The following is a 21,997-nucleotide window of genomic DNA, read 5'->3' on the forward strand; positions in this document are numbered from 1 at the left end:
TGAAATACGGAACAAAATGACCATCAATTCTAAACAATTCTAAGGGTGTATCATTCACCCTTCCTGAGACTAGTGGCAACATCCGTGGCTATAAAGCAAAGCCATGCTAAAGGGTTAAAATGACCCTTAATTGATTCATAACTGTTGGGTCACTGTACGATGCCCAGGAAAATTTCCATTACCAATAGATTCTGAGCCAACCGGGAATGTCTGGGTTCGATTCCCGGTTGGTTCAGGATCTTTTGGTAATGGAAATTTTCATGGGCATCGTACAGTGACCCAACAGTTATGAATCAATTAAGGGTCATTTTAAAGAAGGAAATCATGGCGACGATCTACAAGTTACCTTCTATCTATGAATTACCTCTCCAACACTGACAAATATAATCAATTCAAGCTGAGAAGCAGGCTCTGTTACGCCAGCAAAAAAAAAAAAAAATTCCAAACGAATGATATGGGTTCCACTTCTCCATATATCATATGCAATTAACGCTTCTAGGAATACGGATGACATTTTGTTTCCTACGTACGAAAAAAGTAAGCTTGAACAAATTATAATTTATTGCAATGTTGTAATAGGGTTGGGGTTCATGTAGGTACAATTTGTTCTGCGCAATTGCAACACTTTTAGAAGAAATATTCTTCGTTCAGTCAAATACTGATCCATTACTGTGCGGCGATATCTACCACATGAAACATGAATCAAAAAATGGCAATGTTGACAAAGAAAGTTCTCTGTCAATAGGGTAACCAATATATTTTGGACCCCTATATGTTTTGAACCCCCTGGGCAATTTTCCTGCAAATTTCCCAGTTAAAATCGAAAGACCAACTCAACTCACATGCCATTTGGAAAGATAGTACTATTCCGCACTTTCATCAATCTTTTGTACATAGAAAATGTGATAATTTTATCTGAAATTAATTTAATTTAATCGGCTCATTCGAGTAACCGTTACAACACGTTACACATAGAAATTTAAGCCGTCAGAAATTTCACAAATGTAAACAAAAACTTTTTTCAAATTTCTGAACTATAAGCGTAGATTTTTTTCTGTTTTCCATTGTCAATCGATGGATTAGACTATGGGCAAGCATATTATACAACCAGTGTCGTGGACTTGGTCGCTAAACGATAAAAAATGCCGGGTGTCCAAAATATATACTTTGAGGGTTCAAAATGTATTGGTATGTCCAAAATAATGAAAAACAGTGCTTCCCAGTTCTATTATTTTCGACGTTTTTTGGATCCAACATGACCGTATGGGCATTTCTATCTCGTAGAGGAAAATTTTCTCTACATTTTGGCATGTTCTTTGACTTGGTTCCGCTGTGCAACTAATTGATTGGGACAACAAACTAAAACCACTTCCTTATGGGCTAAAATATTAACGTTCCATAAAAAAATATAAAATTTCCATAAAAAATGCAAAATTTGCCAGTAAAGAAACAAGGGTAAAATCAACAGAAAAGTTAAAAATTTACATAAAAAAATAAAGAAGTGCATAGAAAAAAACAAAATTTTCCATAAATAAAAAAAATTTGAGCAATAAATAGATTCAAAAAAGCAGTAGAATCGACAATAATCTCACTAAAAATATCGAATTTTACATTTAAAAACCTCAAAATGTCCCTATTTTCTTCACAAAAAGCAAGAAATAATTATAAATTTTCCACAAAGAAAGCCAAAATTTGCAATAAATAAAAAACAATTTGCCCACAATAATTTCCATTCAAAAAATCAAAAAGAGCAATAGCAGTAAATGTAAAGTTGCTTAGTTTGTAAACACCAGTTCTCTGGCTGGTGGGGCATGAGAGCATAAGCTTCTACCATCAATGTAGTTGGACATGACCCAAGCAGTGACATAAGTGTTCCTAATATTGGAAGATTAGATATCCCATGTTCCATGTTTCATTCCAACTTTGCCGAAATAATTAAAATTGTAGCGCCTAACGATGGGGTGTATTGAAAAACATTTTTTTGTGATTTTTCAAAACCTCGCCTCCCCTCCATGTATGATTTTTTGTATGAAACATTATTTTTTTCTACATGGCAAGAAATATTTTTTCAAACCCGGCCAATCTCCCCGCTCTCCCCTCCCCTAAATTATTACGTAATTAATTATCGAACTCTAAAATGCAATTACTACATCTACATACGCCGACTAATTAGCTCCAATTGTGAAAACAATGATTCGTTTTGACTGAAAATTTATGAAATCCATTACACACATAATTACTCATTATTGGGAAATTACGTTATTTTTATAAAAAGTTTTACTTAAATATTGGAATTTTCTACAACATTTTCATGTATTGATTGTCATTTTAAATTGCTCAGTTGGGTTTGTTTATTGCAACTTTGCATTTACTGCTATTGCTCTTTTTAATTTTTGAATGGAAATTTTTGATTTATTGTGGGCGAATTATTATTTATTTATTTATTGCAAATTTTGGCTTTTTTTGTGGAAAATTTATAATTATTTCTTGCTTTCTGTGAAGAAAATAGGGACATTTTGAGGTTTTTAAATGTAAAATTCGATATTTTTTAGAGAGATTATTGTCGATTCTACTGCACTTTTGAATCTATTTATTGCTCAAATTTTTTTTATTTATGGAAAATTTTGTTTTTTCTATGCACTTCTTTATTTTTTTATGTAAATTTTTAACTTTTCTGTTGATTTTACCCTTGTTTCTTTACTGGCATATTTTGCATTTTCTATGGAAATTTTATATTTTTTTATGGAACGATTAATTGTCTGCCCTTCCTTATGGTGTCCAGAATACGACCGTTACCCTACCTGTAGAAGTACTCATAAGAATACTAAGCTGAGAGGCTGGGTCTGTCTTAGTGGGGACGTTGATGGAAAGAAATTGAAGAAGTTAGAAGAAAAAGAATTCCACAATGCACGATATTAGTTTTGGTTATGTAATCATGGCTCTAATTTTTAAACTATCATAGCATCGTACTTTATTATCCTGTCTTATTTCGTTCGAACCAATAGGACACGACGATTATAAACGATGATAATTCATAATATCCAAAGTGACTAAGAATAGCATCGGTGTTCATATCTATTCCTGATTGCCACCACTGTTATTCGCGTCATCATCGTTTGCTTTTTTTTTCCATTCGCTTCACATATAACTATGTTCGTTTTAATGAGCGGAAAACCTGTGGCTAATCCGTACAAAGTCACAGATTTTGCAGTGAGAATTATTATATCTACTCTCATGTGCAACCGGTGACTATTTTGGTCTTGAATGACAAGCACGTGCCTGCAAGCTCACAGCGTCACAGGGTATTTAGACAGGATTCATTGGGTACAAGTGAACCGTCTTGAATCACCTTCCTTGAGAATAATTTCTCGAGCTTGTAAAACTTCCGTTCGTCCTTAACCTTTCGAATTTGGACCGTTCAAGCAAATCGTCCTCAATGATGTTCCTTCCTATCTACCGAACGGTATCGAGTTATGGCATCGTTGACACTGAGGGCAATAATGGGACGTCGCAATTGTCGTGTCTTCGCGTTTTCCAATCGGCAAACTAAGCCGGGTGTTTGTTTCAAAAGAAACACCTATAGCTAGAGGACTCATTATATTGCATCGCAACTATGATTTAAGGCTCGGTGCAAAGTGTAAACTGTAATCTGCTTGTGGGTGGCTGGTTTGGCAGGGAAAATCGATATCGAGTGGTGTTATTGTTTATTCCAGAACTGCAGATTTGAAATGCATCGACGCTGAGGCTTTGCGTAAACAAGTTCGCTTTGCAAGGGACAACTTTATGATGATTGATGGAAGTGCAGTTGATTGAACAATATGGTTCATAAATCGAAATGTACTGCATACGATGTGCAAGCAAACCGTTAAAGTTATTTTTAGTTGCACATACTCTTCTATTTTGGCATTACGTCCACACCTAGATAGAGCCTGCTTTTTAGCCTAGTGTTCTTATGAGCATTTCAAGAGTTATTAACTGAGAGCGTTCTTTGCCAAAGTTGCCACTATATTGCCAGATACCTTCAACATCGCTTTGCTTTGCTTTCGCGGACGTTACTACTAGGCTAAGGACACGGAGAAAAAATATTAGTAAATTCAACCATTTATTGGTTGATTTCAAACAAAACTTTAGTTTGAAATATGCACAAACAAAATCTTGCTTTGAATCAACAACATGCGTTGGTTAAAACTAACTAAGATTCCAAGTTGTTTTTTCCACGATTTTCTAGGGAAATTCAACAAAACCTAGCTTGAAACAACCAAAATATTTGTTGTTCAATTTGACAGTTCTTGAAACAAACAAGAACGTAGGTTGTTTCTAACTAAGAAAAGTGGTTTGATTCAGCCAAGAATTGGTTCAAAATAAACTAATACGCTGGTTGATTCAACCGATTTTTTTGTTTGGATTGTGGGGTTGTTGTATTTTCATATTTCTTCATAGTTATTATTGATGACAAAATATGGTAATGCGTTTTTTTTTATTTATTTATACGACATTTTACAGTATTTGAAAAAAAAAATGAACATGATTATAAGTTCCATCGTCTTGGATCTTGCTAATAATGCAGGCGCAAATAACGTCGTCGAAGATGTTCTCCAATCTGAAAAGAAATTTCACGATATTTGTAATTGACCGCATTCAAACAAAGTATAAAAAATCAGCCTTACCATTGTAAGTAGACATGTTCAGCACCAGCATTCTTCGTGTACTCGTGGTTTGATTTTTGCACCCATTTTGCGCTATGACCATCAGGATCTTGGACAAAAGAAATGTTTGCTGAATGAAATAAAAACATAGAATCAATTATGTTACCGTACGTGTGGAATTATTCAAATTGCAATTATTCAAATTGCAAAAATAAAAAGTCAGCAGATCTTTACGGCAACTGTTAATTACTTACACTTGTAACCAGAAAACAGCAGAAGCAATTGTGTTAACACATGAAAAAGGTTTATTACAAACTAAAACATTTGTTGTTTTTATTCTAAATAAAATCTTAGTTTGATTCGATACATTGTTTTGGTCGAATCAACCCATTATTCTATTTTGAAAATAATAGCACTTCAGAGAAACATTCTACCTATATTTTGGTAAAAACAAACTTGTTGTTTGTGAAAATAAACTAAAATCTTGGTTTGAAACAACTATAACTCAGATTAAAAGGAAATGAAGATTCAACATTAAAATTGCCTATGAAACAAATTAGTTTCAAACAAAACAATGAGTTTGAAACAACCAATTTTGGATTAAAAATAACCAAATTTTCGGTTTTAAATCCAACAAAAATTTTGGTTGTTTCAAACTAGGGTGTTTTTTCTCCGTGGAAGACCCATGTCTTTCAATTTTCATTCTAACAAAAACAAATACATACATTGTTTTTGTTAGAATCTAAATCCCTTCTAACAAAAATAGTATCAGGTATCAGAAGGCCGGCTCCAAAGGCACAATTTTGATGAAATATACATATTTTTAGAGAAAAAATGGTGTCCATTTCAACCCGTGTGTTAATTATGCCCTTTGTCTCCCTTATAGAAATTTATAACTATATGTGAACGTCAGTAGACAGCTGCCAATATGAAACGCAGTCTTTAATTAGTTAGATTGGAATTGACTTTCTTTGCATTTCTTTCTCTTAAGTCTGTACAACATGCATTGCGATGAGTTACGTTCATTACTGTCGATATGCACCGATCACTTGACAGGATATTGTCCTTCTCAATAAAGTCATCAATCAACCTTGCTCTTGTTCAAGAAACTTCTTCTCCCCAACCGATCACTGTCTTTCTGTTGGCTTTGATTGATTGCAATTGTGGTCGCTGATGCTCATTTCACTCGATTAGATTTAATTTAATTTCTGTTTGCAAACATGAAACTCATAGTGGGGCTAATTTATCGGATCGCGCGTCTGCCACTTGATGGTACTTTCTGTCGTCGTCGACAACATCATTGAGATGGAAATTGCGACCGTGGATGATCGAGCGCGCGTGCCAATCTTCTTCTAAGTAGTGTCTATGAGACATAATCTAGGCAAATCGGTTCAGTTTAGCGCGGAGAAAGCACCCTGAAGGGTGCCAAGGTGTCACACAATCCGTTTCAAGTACAATAATGGCTCTTGTTCTTATTTAGTCAGTGCGTGTCAATTGATCTATATTAATCAAACGTTTCGTTGGTTTAATTACATGCAGTTTAATTATTACTCGGAAACATATTCAGCGAATGGGATGGCACAAAGCGAGCAGCAGTTTTTGAAAGGCGAAAGTCAACGGAATACGCCAACCGTCAAAACGGCGCAGCCAGCATGGATGCGGTTCGTTTCCGAGAACAAGCTGATCCTGGTGACCCTGAGTGGAGTGCTGTTGGGCGTTGTACTAGGTAAGTGGAAAAATGTTATGTTTCATGTAGCACTTATGCACAGCACAAATATATAGAAATTCTGTTTTAAGTCGAATCTAGTTACACGACACTGAAGACGGCCTTCAGCCTTGTTCAGACTACGGCGTTGTATCATGATACAAGCAACCTGATACAATTGTATCACGAAACCCGTTCACACTGGATATCATGGTGAAATTATTTGACAGCTGATATTATGATTTTACTTCTTCTTATTCTTACCAAATTTCGTTGATTACTTTCTCAAAATCTTACAGATCCGGAAGATCCTCCAGGATTTTTTCTTCTAAAATACTCCACATTCAGATGTTTATCGGGAAAGTTCGTACTGGTAGTTCCATCAGGAAGTTCTTCTGGTTAGTTTTTACGACAGTTCCTTCTGGTAGTGTATCCTCCGAAAGTTCTTAAAGGAAATTCCTCCAGGAACTTGCTTCAGGAAGTTCCTTCGGGAAGTTCTTTCGGTATGTCCGTTTTCGTTTGTAATTTCTTTTGAAGTTTCCTTTAGACATTCGTTTAGTTCCCTGTGGAATTTAGTTCAGAATTCCATTTGGAATTATCTTCGGAATTTCTTTTGCTACTTTCTTCGAAGTTTCCTCAAGAATATTTCTTGAAATTTCCTTCGGAATTCTCAAAGGAATTTCCTCCAGATTTTTTTTAGAAATTTCCTTTGAAACTTCCATAGGAATTTCCTTCAGAATCTTCTTTTAAATTTCCTTTGTAGTTTCGTTTGGAATACGGAATTCCCTGTTGATTTTTTTTCGGAAATGTCTTTGGACATGCCTTTGGAATTTCCTTTCGGATTTCCTTTGGAATTCTTTTTCAATTCGGAATTACTTTCGGATTTTCCTTAGGAATTTTCTTCGGAATGTATTTTGCCTTTCCTTTGGAACTTCCTTCGGCATTTCAATCGTAATTTCCTTTGGAATTTCATTTCGAATCTCTTTCAAATTTTCCCTTGGGATATATTTTGGAATTTTCGTCGAAATTTCCTTTGGAATTTCGGAATTTCCTGTGGATTTTATTTCGGTGTTTCTATCGGATTTTGTTTTGGAATTTTTTTTGCATTTGGAATTTCCTTCAAAATTTTTTTCGGAATTTCCTTTGGGATTTCCTTCAGCATTTTTTTTTGAATTTTCATCGTTATCTGCTTTGGAATTGTCTTCGAAATTTCTTTGGAGTTTCCTTCGAAATTTCTTTGGAATTGTCTTAGGAATTTTTTTAGGAATTTTCTTTGGATTTTTCATTGGCATTTCCATCGTAATTCCTTAGGAATTTCCATTGGAATAACCTTCAGAATTTTCTTCGGATGATCCTTCAACATTTCCATCGGAATTTCCTTTGGAACATCCTTCGGAATTTGTTTTGAAATTTTCTACGGAATTTCCTCTGGATTTTGCTTCGGTATTTCCATCTGGATTTCCTTTGGAATTTCCTTCGATTTTTTTTATTTCCTTCGGAATAAGGAACTCCTTTCGAACTTCCATAATTACCTTCGGACTTCGGTACTTTCTGTGGAATTTCCTTTGGATTTCCCTTTGGAAGTCCCAATGGAATTTTCTTCATCATTCCCTTCGCAATTTTCTTCGGAATATCGTACGGTATTTCCATCGGAATTTCCTTTGGAACATCCTGGGCAACTTATTTTGGAATTTTCTTCGGAGTTTCTTTTGGATTTTTTTTAAAATTTCTTTTGTATTTTCCTTGTTATGAAACAGACCCTCATGACGATGAACTTAAACATATTTTTAAATTATCAATTAGCCTCTGCTTTGTAAGTAGTATTAATAGGAAATAAAGAAAATTTCATTAGAAGTAGAATTACATGTGATGTTCATTTAGTGGCCGCCTTGCCCCATAGTGTTGAAAAAAAAAAAGGTTATTTGAGAAGCTCCAAAACTAATACTTTTTGACGTCATTTTATTTTTTAAAGGCACAGTGCTTAAGAAAAGATGCGAAACTAATACAATATGACTAAAATGTAGGGTTTTATAAGTTTTAGACAAAGTTGGAGAACAATTTGCTTAAGGTTGCACACTTGCCCCAAATTCCGCAACTACACTGCTCATAATATTATGGTTCACATAGTCACGATTAATAATCACTCTGTTTCACATGCAAAGGGGAGTTGACCCAATGTCGTATAGGAGAGGTCTGGTTCTTAATATGTGTTAGCTTGTATAAGTTGCCAAAAAGGTGTAAAAACGATCAGTTGATGGTAACGACAAGCCTGCTGCAAATTTGCTCGCAGTTTAGGGCTGTCCATTAATTAAGTAAGACAATTTTGGTCGTTTTTGGACCTCCCTTCCCCCCGTTGTAAGATTTTTAGTGTGAAAATTAAAAATAATTTGTATGTATGACACGTAAGAAATCTCAAACCCTCCTTCCCCCCATTAACCCTAACGTAATTGATGGACTAACCTTTACCAGACCTGACGTCATCTTCGTCTACTTCGGGAAATTCCGGCTCGCTGAAATTGGCATCGTACAACTACCACTTTGAAACTGAAGTTATCACAAATACTAATTTGATGCTTCCACCGCACCTTCTAATACCCGACATCGGAATTGACCATTGACAGTGGGTGATCCGTAATATTGTGACCACTGCCAATTGGGCCAGATCGCAAAATTAGGAAGAAAAAAAATATTTAACTATGAAGATGAGTTTTTAGAACAAGAGTATCTTCGGTTAAAATGTATGCTTCGTGGCCGTGCGGTTAGTGGTTCCAAGCATTTAACCGCATCGTGCCAACCCCAGCAGCACACATGTTATAATTATGTATTATCAACAGATATATGACCAAAATTAGTCATATATAAGTTGATAATACACAATTAAAACATGTGTGTTGCTCGGGAAGGAGTGTGGGTTCGATTGCCGCTTCAGTCCGCAAAAACTTTTCGTCAGGAACGTATTTCGACTGTGCCACTGGGCGATGCATGCATGACAACGGGCTGTTTTATAGTGTGGTGCTTCCTTTAAAGGGCTAATCGTCCACTGGAAGCATTAACGTGTCGGTGTCTATTATGTGATGAGGACTACATTTTTACATCAGGTTACATTAGGGTTGTCCAACTAAATGCAGAAACATTTTTGCCAACTTTTATGCTTTTTAAGTTAGCGTTTTGAAGTGTTCTAGAAAGTTGTTCTTTGTTTAATTTTGAACAACTTAGCTGAAGACGCCAACCTTGTAAGCCTACTGTAGTCCTTGCTATGACGTTTTCAATGATACACCATTGACCATAACTTTTTGATTTCAAATTCTATCAAAATTACGTCTTTCACAAAGTTTTTAAACAAGCTGAAACGCGCATTTTGGTGACAGAATTAAGTGATTCTATTCATTCGTTTATTTTTGTTAAAAAATCATATTTTTTATACGTCAATATCTCAAAAAGGGGGAAAAACGGGGATGCAATTTGCGCAGGATCTGAAAGGTATAACTTAGAAGTTCAAATGGTATATTGTATCTTTGGAGGATATTAGAGGATTTACAGTATAATTTTGATGTCGAAACGAACATTTTTTTCTGAAAGTTCATGATTTTAACTGAAATATTGATATGTGCTGTTAAAAACAAAGTCAAAACCATCGGAAATCTTCTTAATCGAATATTTATTTAAAAAATTTCTCTAATAAATACAAACCCTTTGTAATAGAGGTCGATCGCATCTTTGCATTCACGAAATTTGTTTTAATGCATCAGTAATAATACGCATGAAATGTATTAAATGGAATAAGCGAGATAATCAGATTACATATCTATGGCATAACGACATACTATGAAATGGCTGGCAGATTAATCCTGAAAAATCTTACGGAATCTTGGCAAAAGGTTTTATGAGTTTCTGAATACATACTTGCCGAATTCTTGGAGGGGTCTTTGAAAATTGTAGAAAAGTTTTGAAAACCTAAAAATGGGTTAAAGAAATTATACTACCATTTTTTTTATCTATTTAAAAGACAAGACTAAGATACCTAGAATAGAGTGTAAGAACTTGGTGTGCAATCTGTTCTTCTTGTATGTTTCGCACTCTGCAGACAAAACCCTGTAGAATGGCAAGGAGATGCAAGCCCCATTTTACAACAAAAATCTACAAGGAAGGAGATGCGAGAGATACCTCTCAGAGGTAATAGAGTCAGTAAACTTAAAGGATTATGAAATTATGGCGTCTTTCAATGTAGCGGCTTTTTATTTCAGTGTTCCAGTGATCCAGTACACGAAACCATACCTTTTTCGGGGGCTGGTTATCATCCCAAAGATCAGATGCAGCGTGGAGGTTGCTTCAAGTCGCTTGCGCCTCCTATAAATCCCAATTCTTGTTATTATGTTTCACTTAAGTTGAAGAGCCGATCATACCGAAGAAACCATCGAGGAATGATATACATTACCTATATTTATGAACATGCGCTATTCTACATCTAATATCAACGTTATAAGTAATGAAGGTTGCGCCACTATTATGTTGTTATACATATAAAAGTTGTTCTGCAATATTAGCTCCTTTCAGCTTTAACTTATCGTAATATTAAATATAGAAGGTGCTGGATCAGTCAACCTTGTTAAGCACAACTAGATGCACTTTTAAATTATCAGTATATTATCTACATTATTCCAAATTATGAGCAGCGTTCAACACCAATTGATTATCATTTTCTTCCTTATTACGCAGGATTCACACTCCGCCCGCTAGAGCTATCCGAAGACACCATCATGCTGATTGCCTATCCGGGCGAGCTGTTCATGCGGGTGCTGAAACTGATGATCCTTCCGCTGGTGATTGCCAGCCTGATTAGCGGTTCTTCCAGTCTGAACGCCAAACTGAACGGAAAGATTGCCCTGCGGACGTTTGCCTACTTTGCCCTGACGTCGCTGCTGAACGCCATTCTGGGCACCACGTTGGTCCTGCTGATTCATCCAGGGGATCCGCGGATGCACGAAGCCATGGTGGAGTATTCGGTTTCCGGTGGGAAAACCGTCTCGTTGATGGACAGCATTTTGGATTTGGGACGGTAAGGGTGGTCTTTGGGGGGTACGGCTGAAACACAAACTGCTTTAAAGGCTGAAATCTGGAATTTTTATAGAAGGCTGAAGTAACAAGTAACACAATTTGAAAAAGGTAAAATATATTAATGATAATAAATATTCTGCTGTTTAGTGGAATATCTACAAGTAGATGAAAAACCGAATTTAGTACTATATACCATTTAATTTCACTAGAGTTCGTATCCTTTTGACAGATACGCGTATTTCGACCTCAAATGTAAGGCCGTCTTCAGTGTCGTGTACTAGAGTCGAGTCTAGCACACGATTCTGAAGACGGCTTTACAGTTGAGGTCAAATTACGCGTATCTGCCAATAGGATACAAACTCTAGTGCAATTAAATGGTATAGTACTAAATTCGGTTTTTCATCTACTTATATTACCGAATATATTACCGAAACCGTCGGATGTAGATGCGAAATTGTTTTTTTCTGCTACTTGGACTGCTAAGGCCGATAACATCACAATTTCTGTGTTTGAGCCTTTCATAGGAAATCCGTCTTTGGAGACACAATGAAAGAGTAATAACATGTTGTATCGTTCCAGAAACATCTTCCCCGACAACATATTCCAGGCGGCTCTCCAGCAGGCTCACACGGTTTACGTTCCGCGTTCGAATGCCATCAACGGTAGTGTGCTTCCGGTGGTAAATGCTAAGCCAACTGCTCACAACACTTTCTCCTGGGATGACGAGGACGAACTGATTCGGATTGTGGAGTACAGGCCGGGTACCAACACCCTTGGGATTGTATTTTTCTGCTTGGTTTTTGGCACGCTTTTGGGAACGATTGGCAGCAAGGGGTATGTGGTGATTCAGTTCTTCGGAGCGATTTTCGACGTCATCATGAAGATGGTCACGGGTGTGATGTGGTTGACTCCGATTGGGGTTGGAAGCGTCATCGCGGGTAAGATTTTGGCTGTGAGTGATATCAGCTTGGTGATGACCCAACTGGCTTGGTTTATCTTTACGGTGTTGTTCGGAGTGCTCCTGTATCAGTGGGTCATTGTGCAGTTCATATACTTCATGTTTCTGAAGAAGAACCCCTTCAAGTTGTACGTATCGCTGATTCAACCGATGCTTACTGCGTTTGCCACGGCCTCAACTGCTGCGGCCCTTCCGTTGACCTTCCGGTGCATGGAGGATAAGGTAAAAATGGCTGCCAAAGTCTGAGTGTTGACATCGTAGTATCATAATTTTGTAATTTTTCCACTGTGTCAGCAGTCAATAAAATAATTAGACATAGAGCGTTCCAGAACGCTATTTTTGAATTTTAAAATGCTAATTTATACCCAATAATTGCACGTTTGAACAATATTATTGGCTGTTTTTGGATAAACCATTGGTGCTAGTCCCGCTCTTAAGACATGCTAATATTTTCCTCAGGTGAAAATCGACACCCGAATCACACGGTTTGTGCTTCCGATTGGCGCCAACATCAATATGGACGGCACTGCGCTGTTCATTTCGATTGCATCGATTTTTATTGCTCAAATGAGTAGCATGGAGTTGAACTTCGGGCAAATTTTGACCGTTGTGCTGACGTCGACGGCGGCCTCGATGAGCTCGGCCAGCATTCCGAGTGCGGCACTGGTGCTACTGCTGGTGGTACTAACGGCGATCGACGCTCCGATGCACAACGTGACGCTGCTGTTTGCCGTGGATTGGTGTGTGTAAGTATCCTTAGCAGTGGTTTTCATTTTAAAATTAAGCTATGATATACCTACAGCATGGGAATAGCCAAGATTTCCTTCAGGGGGTGCAAGTGTTCTCTAAAGTTTCGTATAAAATAAATTTCGTATAAAACGATCATCATATACAATATTTGAACTATGAAGGACACCCACTCTCCTGTATCTTTTGCAGTGAGCAAAGTAAATAAAGCTCGAAAGTCATCTTGGTTAAATTTGTTGGCTGAGAAAAGGGTCCATCTAACGTATTGTAATTGCCAGATTGGTAAAAGCCTGAAGATTCGATTGATAGAATTTCAATTGACCGGCATTTTTTTAGCCTAGACAGTAATTGAAACGGTACAGTCACCCCAGAATTATGAATCAACTGAGCGTCATTTTTTAAAACAAAAAAAAAAAATAGCAAAAAACATGGTAACACTGTACAAAACAAAATTACCTGCCTGGCACTGCAGAATATAGTTGTTCTTGAGAATATATTTCAAAATTCGAGGTTAATTTCGAACGATGTCCACCCCACAGATGTGGATCAGTGGAAGAGGATGATCCTTATTATGGATTAAATTGACTCATATCTGACATAACCTCGAAACTCCATATAAAAATCTAAACTATTCCAGCAGTCAATGATATTTCCGTTTCAATCCATCTCTGATTTATATCTGTATGCTATCCATAACTGCACATAAGGACTGCATATAAGGATTTCAAAATGTCCTCTAAGATTTCCTTGAGATAGATTCTTGAAGACAGATTCATCCAGACAGACTCTTCTATATATCACAAGATTCCAGCTTTATAGGGCTTGTGCAGTCTCAGTTTTCATCCAAATTAGTTTAAATTTTGGCTGCACACTCTTTTTGGTTTGGTCTAAAATCGAAGTTTTATGCTAACATTACAACAGTTTTGAAAAAATCGAGCATGTTGTGAGTGCAATGAGGAAGAAAAATAATATAAATTGTTAAAAACGGTCTATCTAGCTTTAACATCAACTATATGTGAAATATGATGCGTCAATCGGTGTCCTTCGGTTAATGGGAAAATATGGTGGAAATTGGATCACATTCGTTTGAAATTCTGCTAAAAATACCAATAAAGTCGCATTTCTGCCCGCAGTTAACCCCTCTACCAGCAGCTTCATTTTTTACCACAAACAAATATTCAAATAGCTATAACTTCAGTTATCCGATGTTTCTGCACCATATTTTCACAAGCCCTCAAAAAGTTCTTTTATTTTGGGAATCTGTGTCGATATTGATCATTGTTCATCTGGATCCGAAGCTATTTCAATATTCCTTGGGGGACCAACGTTTTGCCATAATTTACGTTAGTTACTAAGGCTAAAGTATTTTTCCTCATGTTCGGTCATTCACTGTTCGAAACGATACTACAATGAGAGTCTGTTGCAACCGTTTTATATAATGATTGTTTCTGGTACCAATCTGGCCGTTTTAAGTTTTTGAATTATTCAAAAAACATCATTCCGTAATTCTTGAAGACAACTCAACCGATTTCCATGATTTTTGGTCGAACAATTTTTATATGGGGAATGTCGGTCCCCCAAGGAACATCTGAATATTTTCAAAACCATATGAACAATGATCAACACTGACACAGATTCTAAAAATAGAAAAAAAAAAGTTATGGCTGAATAGTTTTTGTGGTGGAAAAATTAAGCTGTCTGTAGAGGGGTTACTCTCGAATAACTCCAAAACGCATAAATATAAGGTTATGATGTTTTCGGCAAAAATTTTTTAACAAAATTTCCCATAAGTAAAGAACAATATTGGCGTTGACTTTAATACACAATTAATAAAAAAATTGTGCAAGCAAATCATTTTTTTTTCAGCTAGCTCAAAATCCAATGGATCTGCAAAAAATATTTAAACCATGGATTTTACAAAATTTTGCTGAACTAGAAATATTTAATAATAAATCTTCGAACTGTTTAGTAGAATACCTATAAGTAGATGAAAAAAACGAATTTAGTACTATACCATTTAATTTAAAATCTAGTGGAATTAAAAGGTATAGTACTAAATTCGGTTATTTCATCTACTTAGAAATATTTGTTTAACATAACTCACGAAAATCGTACTTTGTTCAAAACTCGCAACGGGGAAACATCTAAACGTCATTTCTCAGAGTTTCCCTTATACAAAGGTTTGATTGTTACATTCTTGGCTACCATTTTATAGGTTAAGCTTTCTGATAAAGTGAAATTTTGCGACGCCCTACTCTGCACCCTTATCTGGTTTTGGTTCAACTTGATTCTGAGTAACAGGCTAAACAATCCGTCAGAAATTCCCCCAGAAAAATTCCGGGATTTGTTTCTAGTTTTGCGTCCGGTTATGTATTCTTTCAAATATAAAACTTTAAAAATACATGACATGAGCTTCAACAATGTATAAAGATTCTTTCGTAGCCTACGAAAGAATCACACCTAATATCTTTTCCAGGATTTCTCTTAATATTTTTTGTAAGAGTTCTACCAATCAATCCTTTTCAAAATCAAAGTTATTACATTAATTTCTTCCACATTTCTTCGTTTCTTGTTTTTTTTTTTTGTTATATCGTCTAGATATTTCTTTGGACATTACACCCATTTTTTTTTCTTGCACTCCGACATACATGTTCTATAATTCTAAAACAGATTCATTCATCGAGTTGGAATTTATTTGCAGATATTAAAATGCATCTGAGAAGTTCTTTCAGGAATAAAACAATAATTTCCAGCATACTTTCTGAGACTCTATTAGAATTAACACCAATAGCTATTTAAAGAATCTTCAATCACTCATGGGTCAACAGAATTCCTCTACCTTTTAGCATTGATTTCCCTACATTCTACCTACATGATTCTACCTACATGAAATTTCCCAAGAAATCCAAAAAAAACATACCAAAGGAATTCTTTCAGTCTTCCAAGGATTTATCTAGGATTTTGTCTAAGAATATTCCTTGTAGACATTTTTAAAGTAAAATCTTGAAAAATTGCAAATTAATTTTTGTAGTGCTTTTCGGTAGTATTTTTCCTGAGAAAAATAATGTAGGGAAGTCGCAGTATAAGGAAATCAAAGTATAGCATAATAATTTCCAGATAAATGTTTAAAGTATTTCCTAGAATAATCGGAGAAGGAATGTTTTGAAAAAAAAATCAGGGAAAATTCTCAAATCAATTTCACTTATCTGAAGAATTCTGCAAACTTTGTGAAGAAACCAAATCAGCATTCCTGGAGAAATTGCTATGATGATATCTTAAATTACTCAAGGCAAACTACTGAAATATTCCATAGAGTAATTTGTTGAAAATTTCTTGCCTATAGTATTGTTAGAGATTTTCTAATTAAACTTCCTGGCTTGGATTGAATTTTGTATGAATTCCAGAAGGGAAAAGATTCCTTGGGAAGAATTTCTACAAGAGTTCTTAGCCAAGTTTTCAGAGAATTCTTTGAGTAAACTTTTTGTATTTGTCGCAAGTTGAATTTACATAGTTGCATTCACTAGAGAAAATATTAAGAAATGGATTTTTGAAGAGACAATTGAAGGACTTTATGAAGGAATTAAAAGACATACCAAGAGAGTTATCAGGATCAATATAAAAAATAGGAGATAGCTGAAGTAACCTGAAGAGAAAAAAAAAACTTGACTAACTTTTCCTAGAAAGAAGTAATTTGTGAAACGTTATTATGGGTGTTATTTCCGAACAAATTCGAGATAGAATGTATGCAGAATTTTCCTGAAAAATATGTAGAAGATTTCCCGAAGGGTACTTCTTAGACTAATACTTGTAGGAGTCTCTATCCAGTAAACATACGATCGTATATGATATATCGTGTATATCATATAAATGTACAATAGTGGAGGCAATATACGTACATTTTGAATGCAGCCTAATGTCGCATGTACTGCATCCGCTTTTGTACTCTCAATCGCTATTGTACACGATTTTGTGTTCATTGGAAACACCCTAGAATAACTGAAACTATTCATGATGAATTTTCTTATATTTAGAAAAATACCTTGCCAGGATTCCATAGATGAATTCTATGAGACGTAGAGATGTAGAGATTCATAGGTTTCTAGAATGCAGTCAAAAATTAGCTTCTGGAAAAAAAATGAGAGACAGAAACATATCTGAGGAGTCGATGATTAAATACGAGCTACTCCTAGGAACGATATCTTGGGTCAGTAGCGCAACCAGGATTAGGCTCTAGGAGGGTTTTGTGAACTTGAATGAATAATGATGTGTTTTTGGAAAAGTATAACGTGTGCAAAAGGGGCCCAGATAGCCGTAGCGGTAAACGCGCAGCTATTCAGCATGACCATGCTGAGGGTCGTGGGTTCGAATCCCGCTGGTCGAGGATCTTTTCGTAAAGGAAATTTTCTCGATTTCCAGGGCATAGAGTATCTTCGTACCTGCCACACGATATACATATGCAAAAATGTTCAATCGGCAAAGAAAGCTCTCAGTAAATAACTGCGGTAGTGCTCATAAGAACACTAATCTGAGAAGCAGGCTTTGTCCCAGTTGGGACGTAACGCCAGAAAGAAGAATAAGAAAAAGAACGTGTGCAAAAATATTCGAACAGCAAAATTTAAAAATATTGCTAGATTAACATTAAAAAAATAACGTACCACCTCTGCAAGTATGAATTTACAACGCTATTCCAAGGAAATCTGTTGTAGCTGGTGAAGTTTTCCAACAGTTTTCCGAAATACGTCTGTTGGGTATGGAAAAACCTTCGGGCTCCAAAGAATATTTCGTTTTGTACTAGCTTTATCTATGATTCTTTTTTTTTATATAAGAATGCTAAACAAGATTGCAATATTCTGCAATATACATTTTTCGTAGTTTGTTCCAAAATTCATCCAAGCTACATTCGGTTGCACGCACATACATTAGCGTGATAGCGTTCAAACACTCTTCGTCTGTTCTGTTCTTTACATACGTGTTCAAGTTTTTCGACGAACGCAGCTATTGAAGTATTTTAAAATTGTAGACAAAATTTTGTGATTTTTCAGCTAAGCAACGGAACTATGATCACCCTTAACCTTTCCTAAGATTATTATTTGTGATCATTAAAAACTAAAGAATTGCATCTCCGGAAATTGACGTGCTCTCTGGAGGTAATAAAATTTGTCTGTATGCTGAGTCAAACAAATTTTTTTTTTAAAACATTGAATTTTACATTATCAGCTTTTTAAACGGTTTTGATTTCCATACATAGGTATCTGCATGTTTGTTTGACAGACTTCTCTTCAAAATACTTATTTATCAAAAAACGAGAAAATAAAGTATTTTGAACTCTTAAAGAATCTGTAGAAAATACACAGTAGAAAATAAAAAGGAATAACATAAAAATTTCCAAGTGTATACATCCCTTACCACACAGATAAAAATCTGATTACCACACTGCATTTCCCGCATTTACAGCCTTCAATGACACTACTGGTTTAGAAAATTCATGCACCCAACATAGGCTACTTGATGAGATTCACAGTTTTGAACTACTGTAATAAAAGAGCCACGTGATTTTCGCAAAAACTCAAGCCTACTACTATTACCATTCCCAGTACTGGTCATAATCATGATTCTTCATAAACGTAACATCCAGAGCGACACCACAAAGCGGTGCACTTTGCTTCAACTCATTCGCATCGATCACCCATCATTCATCACGATAGATTGGTACTGTGCTATAGTACGTGGCTCTCAATCTGAAGATTCTTGATTCGAATCGTGCTCTAACAAATGTTGTTTTTTTTTGTTTATCGGGTTGACTGATAGAATTTTAAGGTGAAACATCTCAGAATCCAAAGATGGCCGGCACAATGGCCGACTTGTGCCCCTACTCACGATTTCAAAGGCACAAAAATGGAGAAATAGTTGGCAAATGTTCCTGATCTTCTTATTTTAAGCTTTCTGCTAGTGCACAAAGCCAAAATAAAAAGTGCACGGTTGTTGGATGCTTTTTTTGTGAGATTTGTGCCTTTGAAGTTTTAGTGCAATCTTAGAAGTTGATTCAAAACTGTTTCACCTTAAATAGATCCGAAACGGATGCGCGAATCATCCTGATCCGAAACGGATGCGCGAATCAATCTGACACACGATATCGTGAGTCCAAATCATGGTGTATTTTCATAAGATGAAAACACACTGGAATCATGATACCCTGGTGAATAATCATGATTTTGGATACTGATTTCTACCCGTGCAGATTTCTTGACAAATTCCTTGAATACCTGAATGAATTCACTATAAGATAATTTAACAGATGTTTGGTAAAAACCTTTTGATTTTCACAATTCCTCGCAAGGTCCATTGCGGATTGTTGCTAAAACCTTCGATCGATTCCTGGTGAGATCTTTGCTAGTCTAATGTTTAGTTGAATTTCAGCAATAGCGTAGCATAGACTGACTGTACCGTCAATGGTTGCTACTTTGTGATTGATCGTAACTGGTTGGACTTGCACTTCGATTAAAATAAATAAGGGATGGAACTTTCCGCTTACTCTAGAAGTACACATTTTAGCAGATCTCATATAACTGATCAATAACGACGCCAGCCAAGTCTTTAAAGTCAGTTGGGATGGAAAAGAAATTTTTGTATGTAACGGTTGTTGCTTCTAGAGTTCGAGAATACCTCTGCATATCCACAATCACCGGAAAGGGTGTTTATTAGTGAGGGAGGAAACATATCTGGGAGTCACCTTTGGTCGATAATGCGATTCATGAATCAGGAGGAAAAATACTTACTTAAGGTGAGACAGTTTTGAAGGACGCGAAGGACAACGGTACACTTTTTTTTCGCCTTATGTACTAGCAGAATGCTTAAAATGAGAACATCAGGAACGTATGCCTACTATTTTTCCAGTTTAGTGCCTTTGAAAACGTGAGTAGGGGCACAAGTCGACCATTGTGAGGGTCATATTTGGATTCCATCACTCTTCTATTATATTTTTTTCGGACATTGACAAGCAAATTACGTGTCTGCCTGTTTATGCGCTACCTAATTCTTTATCAATTCACACCGACAGAGTTGTTTAAAACTTTTTGCAATTTCTCATTGTAGTAGGCTGTTTTTCATCACGTTAATCTGTGATGAAACGGCCTACTTTCCTGCACTGAAGTATGCAGTGCGGGAATAGTCATTACGCAACTGAAACCAGTGCTGTAATGATTCATTACCCAACTGTTTTAAGTTGCGTGATGAATAAGCACTCAACAATTTGTCAGAAATTGTAAAATGATAGTGAATGCATTCCGATATAATTTCTGATACCCTCCAGGGGTCTTCTACGAAATTGCAAAAAATGTTATACGTATCTTGTAGCAGAACTCGATTTTTACAGCACTTGTCGTTATTTTCCTATTCGGCAAGCCTCGTACGATAAATTTACGACTCGTGCTGTAAAAATCATCATTCTGCAACTTGTTTCGTACACTACTATTTTGAAAATGTTTTACAACGCATCGACTTCTCGTATCAGTGTCCTCATTTTTTTCAACAGCCTTTCCCATAAGAACTGCTGTTCTGTTGTCGGAAAACCTAATACAGCCGCATTTTGAGGAAATTATTCGTGCAGTCCCGGAAAACTTATCGGGGGAAGCTTACAGATCAAACAAAGAACTGAATTTATTTATTGAAGTGTTTTGACAGAGGTACACTGCATTTGACGTTTCAATATTCGTTGTCGAGGAGAATAGCCGAATGGTGTCGAAACCGTAAATTACTCTAAAACTGAGATGTTAAATGATGAAAAGGTTACGGTTTTTTGTAGCGTGATCATTTGTCTATGTATAGCACAATTTTATTACACTTCAATGTTTCAAATTCGAACTGGAAGGTCGAAAAAAGTTTAAACAGGAACAAAGACAATGAAGATTTTTTTTATTTACTTCATTATAAGTATTACTGCTCGTATTACTGGAAGTATTTTGACAGGAAGTTTACAGACATTATCTCAAGCATTTTCTTCTTTCAATGTTTTTAGATATTACAGCGATTTTTTCTGCAGGAGCTCATTTAGTGCTTCTTTTATAGACTTTTTTATGATTAGAGTCCTAAAATGTTCAATGACATCTTGTTTTTTGTTAATAACACAATAGAGCATGTTACTGCAACTACTTTAGCAATTTTTCTCGCTCAAATAAAGACTATATGGTCGGCGTTAAGTCAGAGTGGACCAAGTGACATTTTTGATATTTTGAGAAAAATGGGTTCAAAGTCTAACGCTCTGTAATATTTGAACTCGTTCAAATTTTGGTTCAATATTTCTACACGTCTTTTTGTTACTTTCAAACAATATAATGTAATGTGATAATCATGAAAAATCATAATCCAAACCTCTAATAGAACGATTTTTTGATGGGCTGTGTGTACTTGGTCCACTCTGACTGAACTAAAGACCACCGTGCAGTGAGTTGGTTCACTCTGACTGAACAATTTCTTGGAAAATAACAATCATTTAATGCTTGCATGGTCAAATTGGGTGCATATCTATAAGATAAACAAATTATCAAGACCCTTCGACAGCAGTATCGTAAATTCTTAAATAATCCATATAGTAAATATCAAAATCAGTGACATTACGATAGCTTGAAAATTAAGGTTTCGCAGGTCAAGGCATTGAAGACCAGAAAAATTCAAATATGCGTTCAGTCAGAGTGGACCAAGTACCGACCAAAATATGCTGGTCCATTAAGCGGGACCTAGGACATGCCTTACATACACTATAGATCTACCGTAAACTTCTATTGGACTCTGAAATTGACTCAAAAAATGCAGTAATGAATCATTTTATTGCTTTTCAACACTTGGTCCACTCTGTCTGCACAGAATTTGTTGCAATTTCTGACCACCCAT

The 21,997-nt window shown here is 35.9% G+C and overlaps 1 protein-coding gene across 3 annotated transcripts in view; it reads left to right on the plus strand.

Annotated features, from left to right (window-relative positions):
* LOC5565890 (excitatory amino acid transporter) overlaps positions 1-21,997 on the plus strand; it is a 42,813-nt gene that overhangs the window by 12,308 nt on the left and 8,508 nt on the right. For 2 of the 3 annotated variants that reach the window (XM_021848159.1, XM_021848157.1), the window contains exons 2-5: positions 6,186-6,372; positions 11,068-11,407; positions 11,986-12,586; positions 12,824-13,110. In XM_021848159.1, coding sequence (XP_021703851.1) covers positions 6,222-6,372; positions 11,068-11,407; positions 11,986-12,586; positions 12,824-13,110 — 1,379 coding nt within the window. In that variant the 5' untranslated portion in view covers positions 6,186-6,221. Of the gene's footprint in view, positions 1-5,998; positions 6,098-6,185; positions 6,373-11,067; positions 11,408-11,985; positions 12,587-12,823; positions 13,111-21,997 lie in introns of those variants that run through there. The other variant, XM_021848158.1, reaches the window with a different exon arrangement.

Source organism: Aedes aegypti, chromosome 2, assembly GCF_002204515.2.
Source record: "Aedes aegypti strain LVP_AGWG chromosome 2, AaegL5.0 Primary Assembly, whole genome shotgun sequence".
In the NCBI taxonomy this organism is placed as follows: Eukaryota; Metazoa; Arthropoda; class Insecta; order Diptera; family Culicidae; genus Aedes; species Aedes aegypti.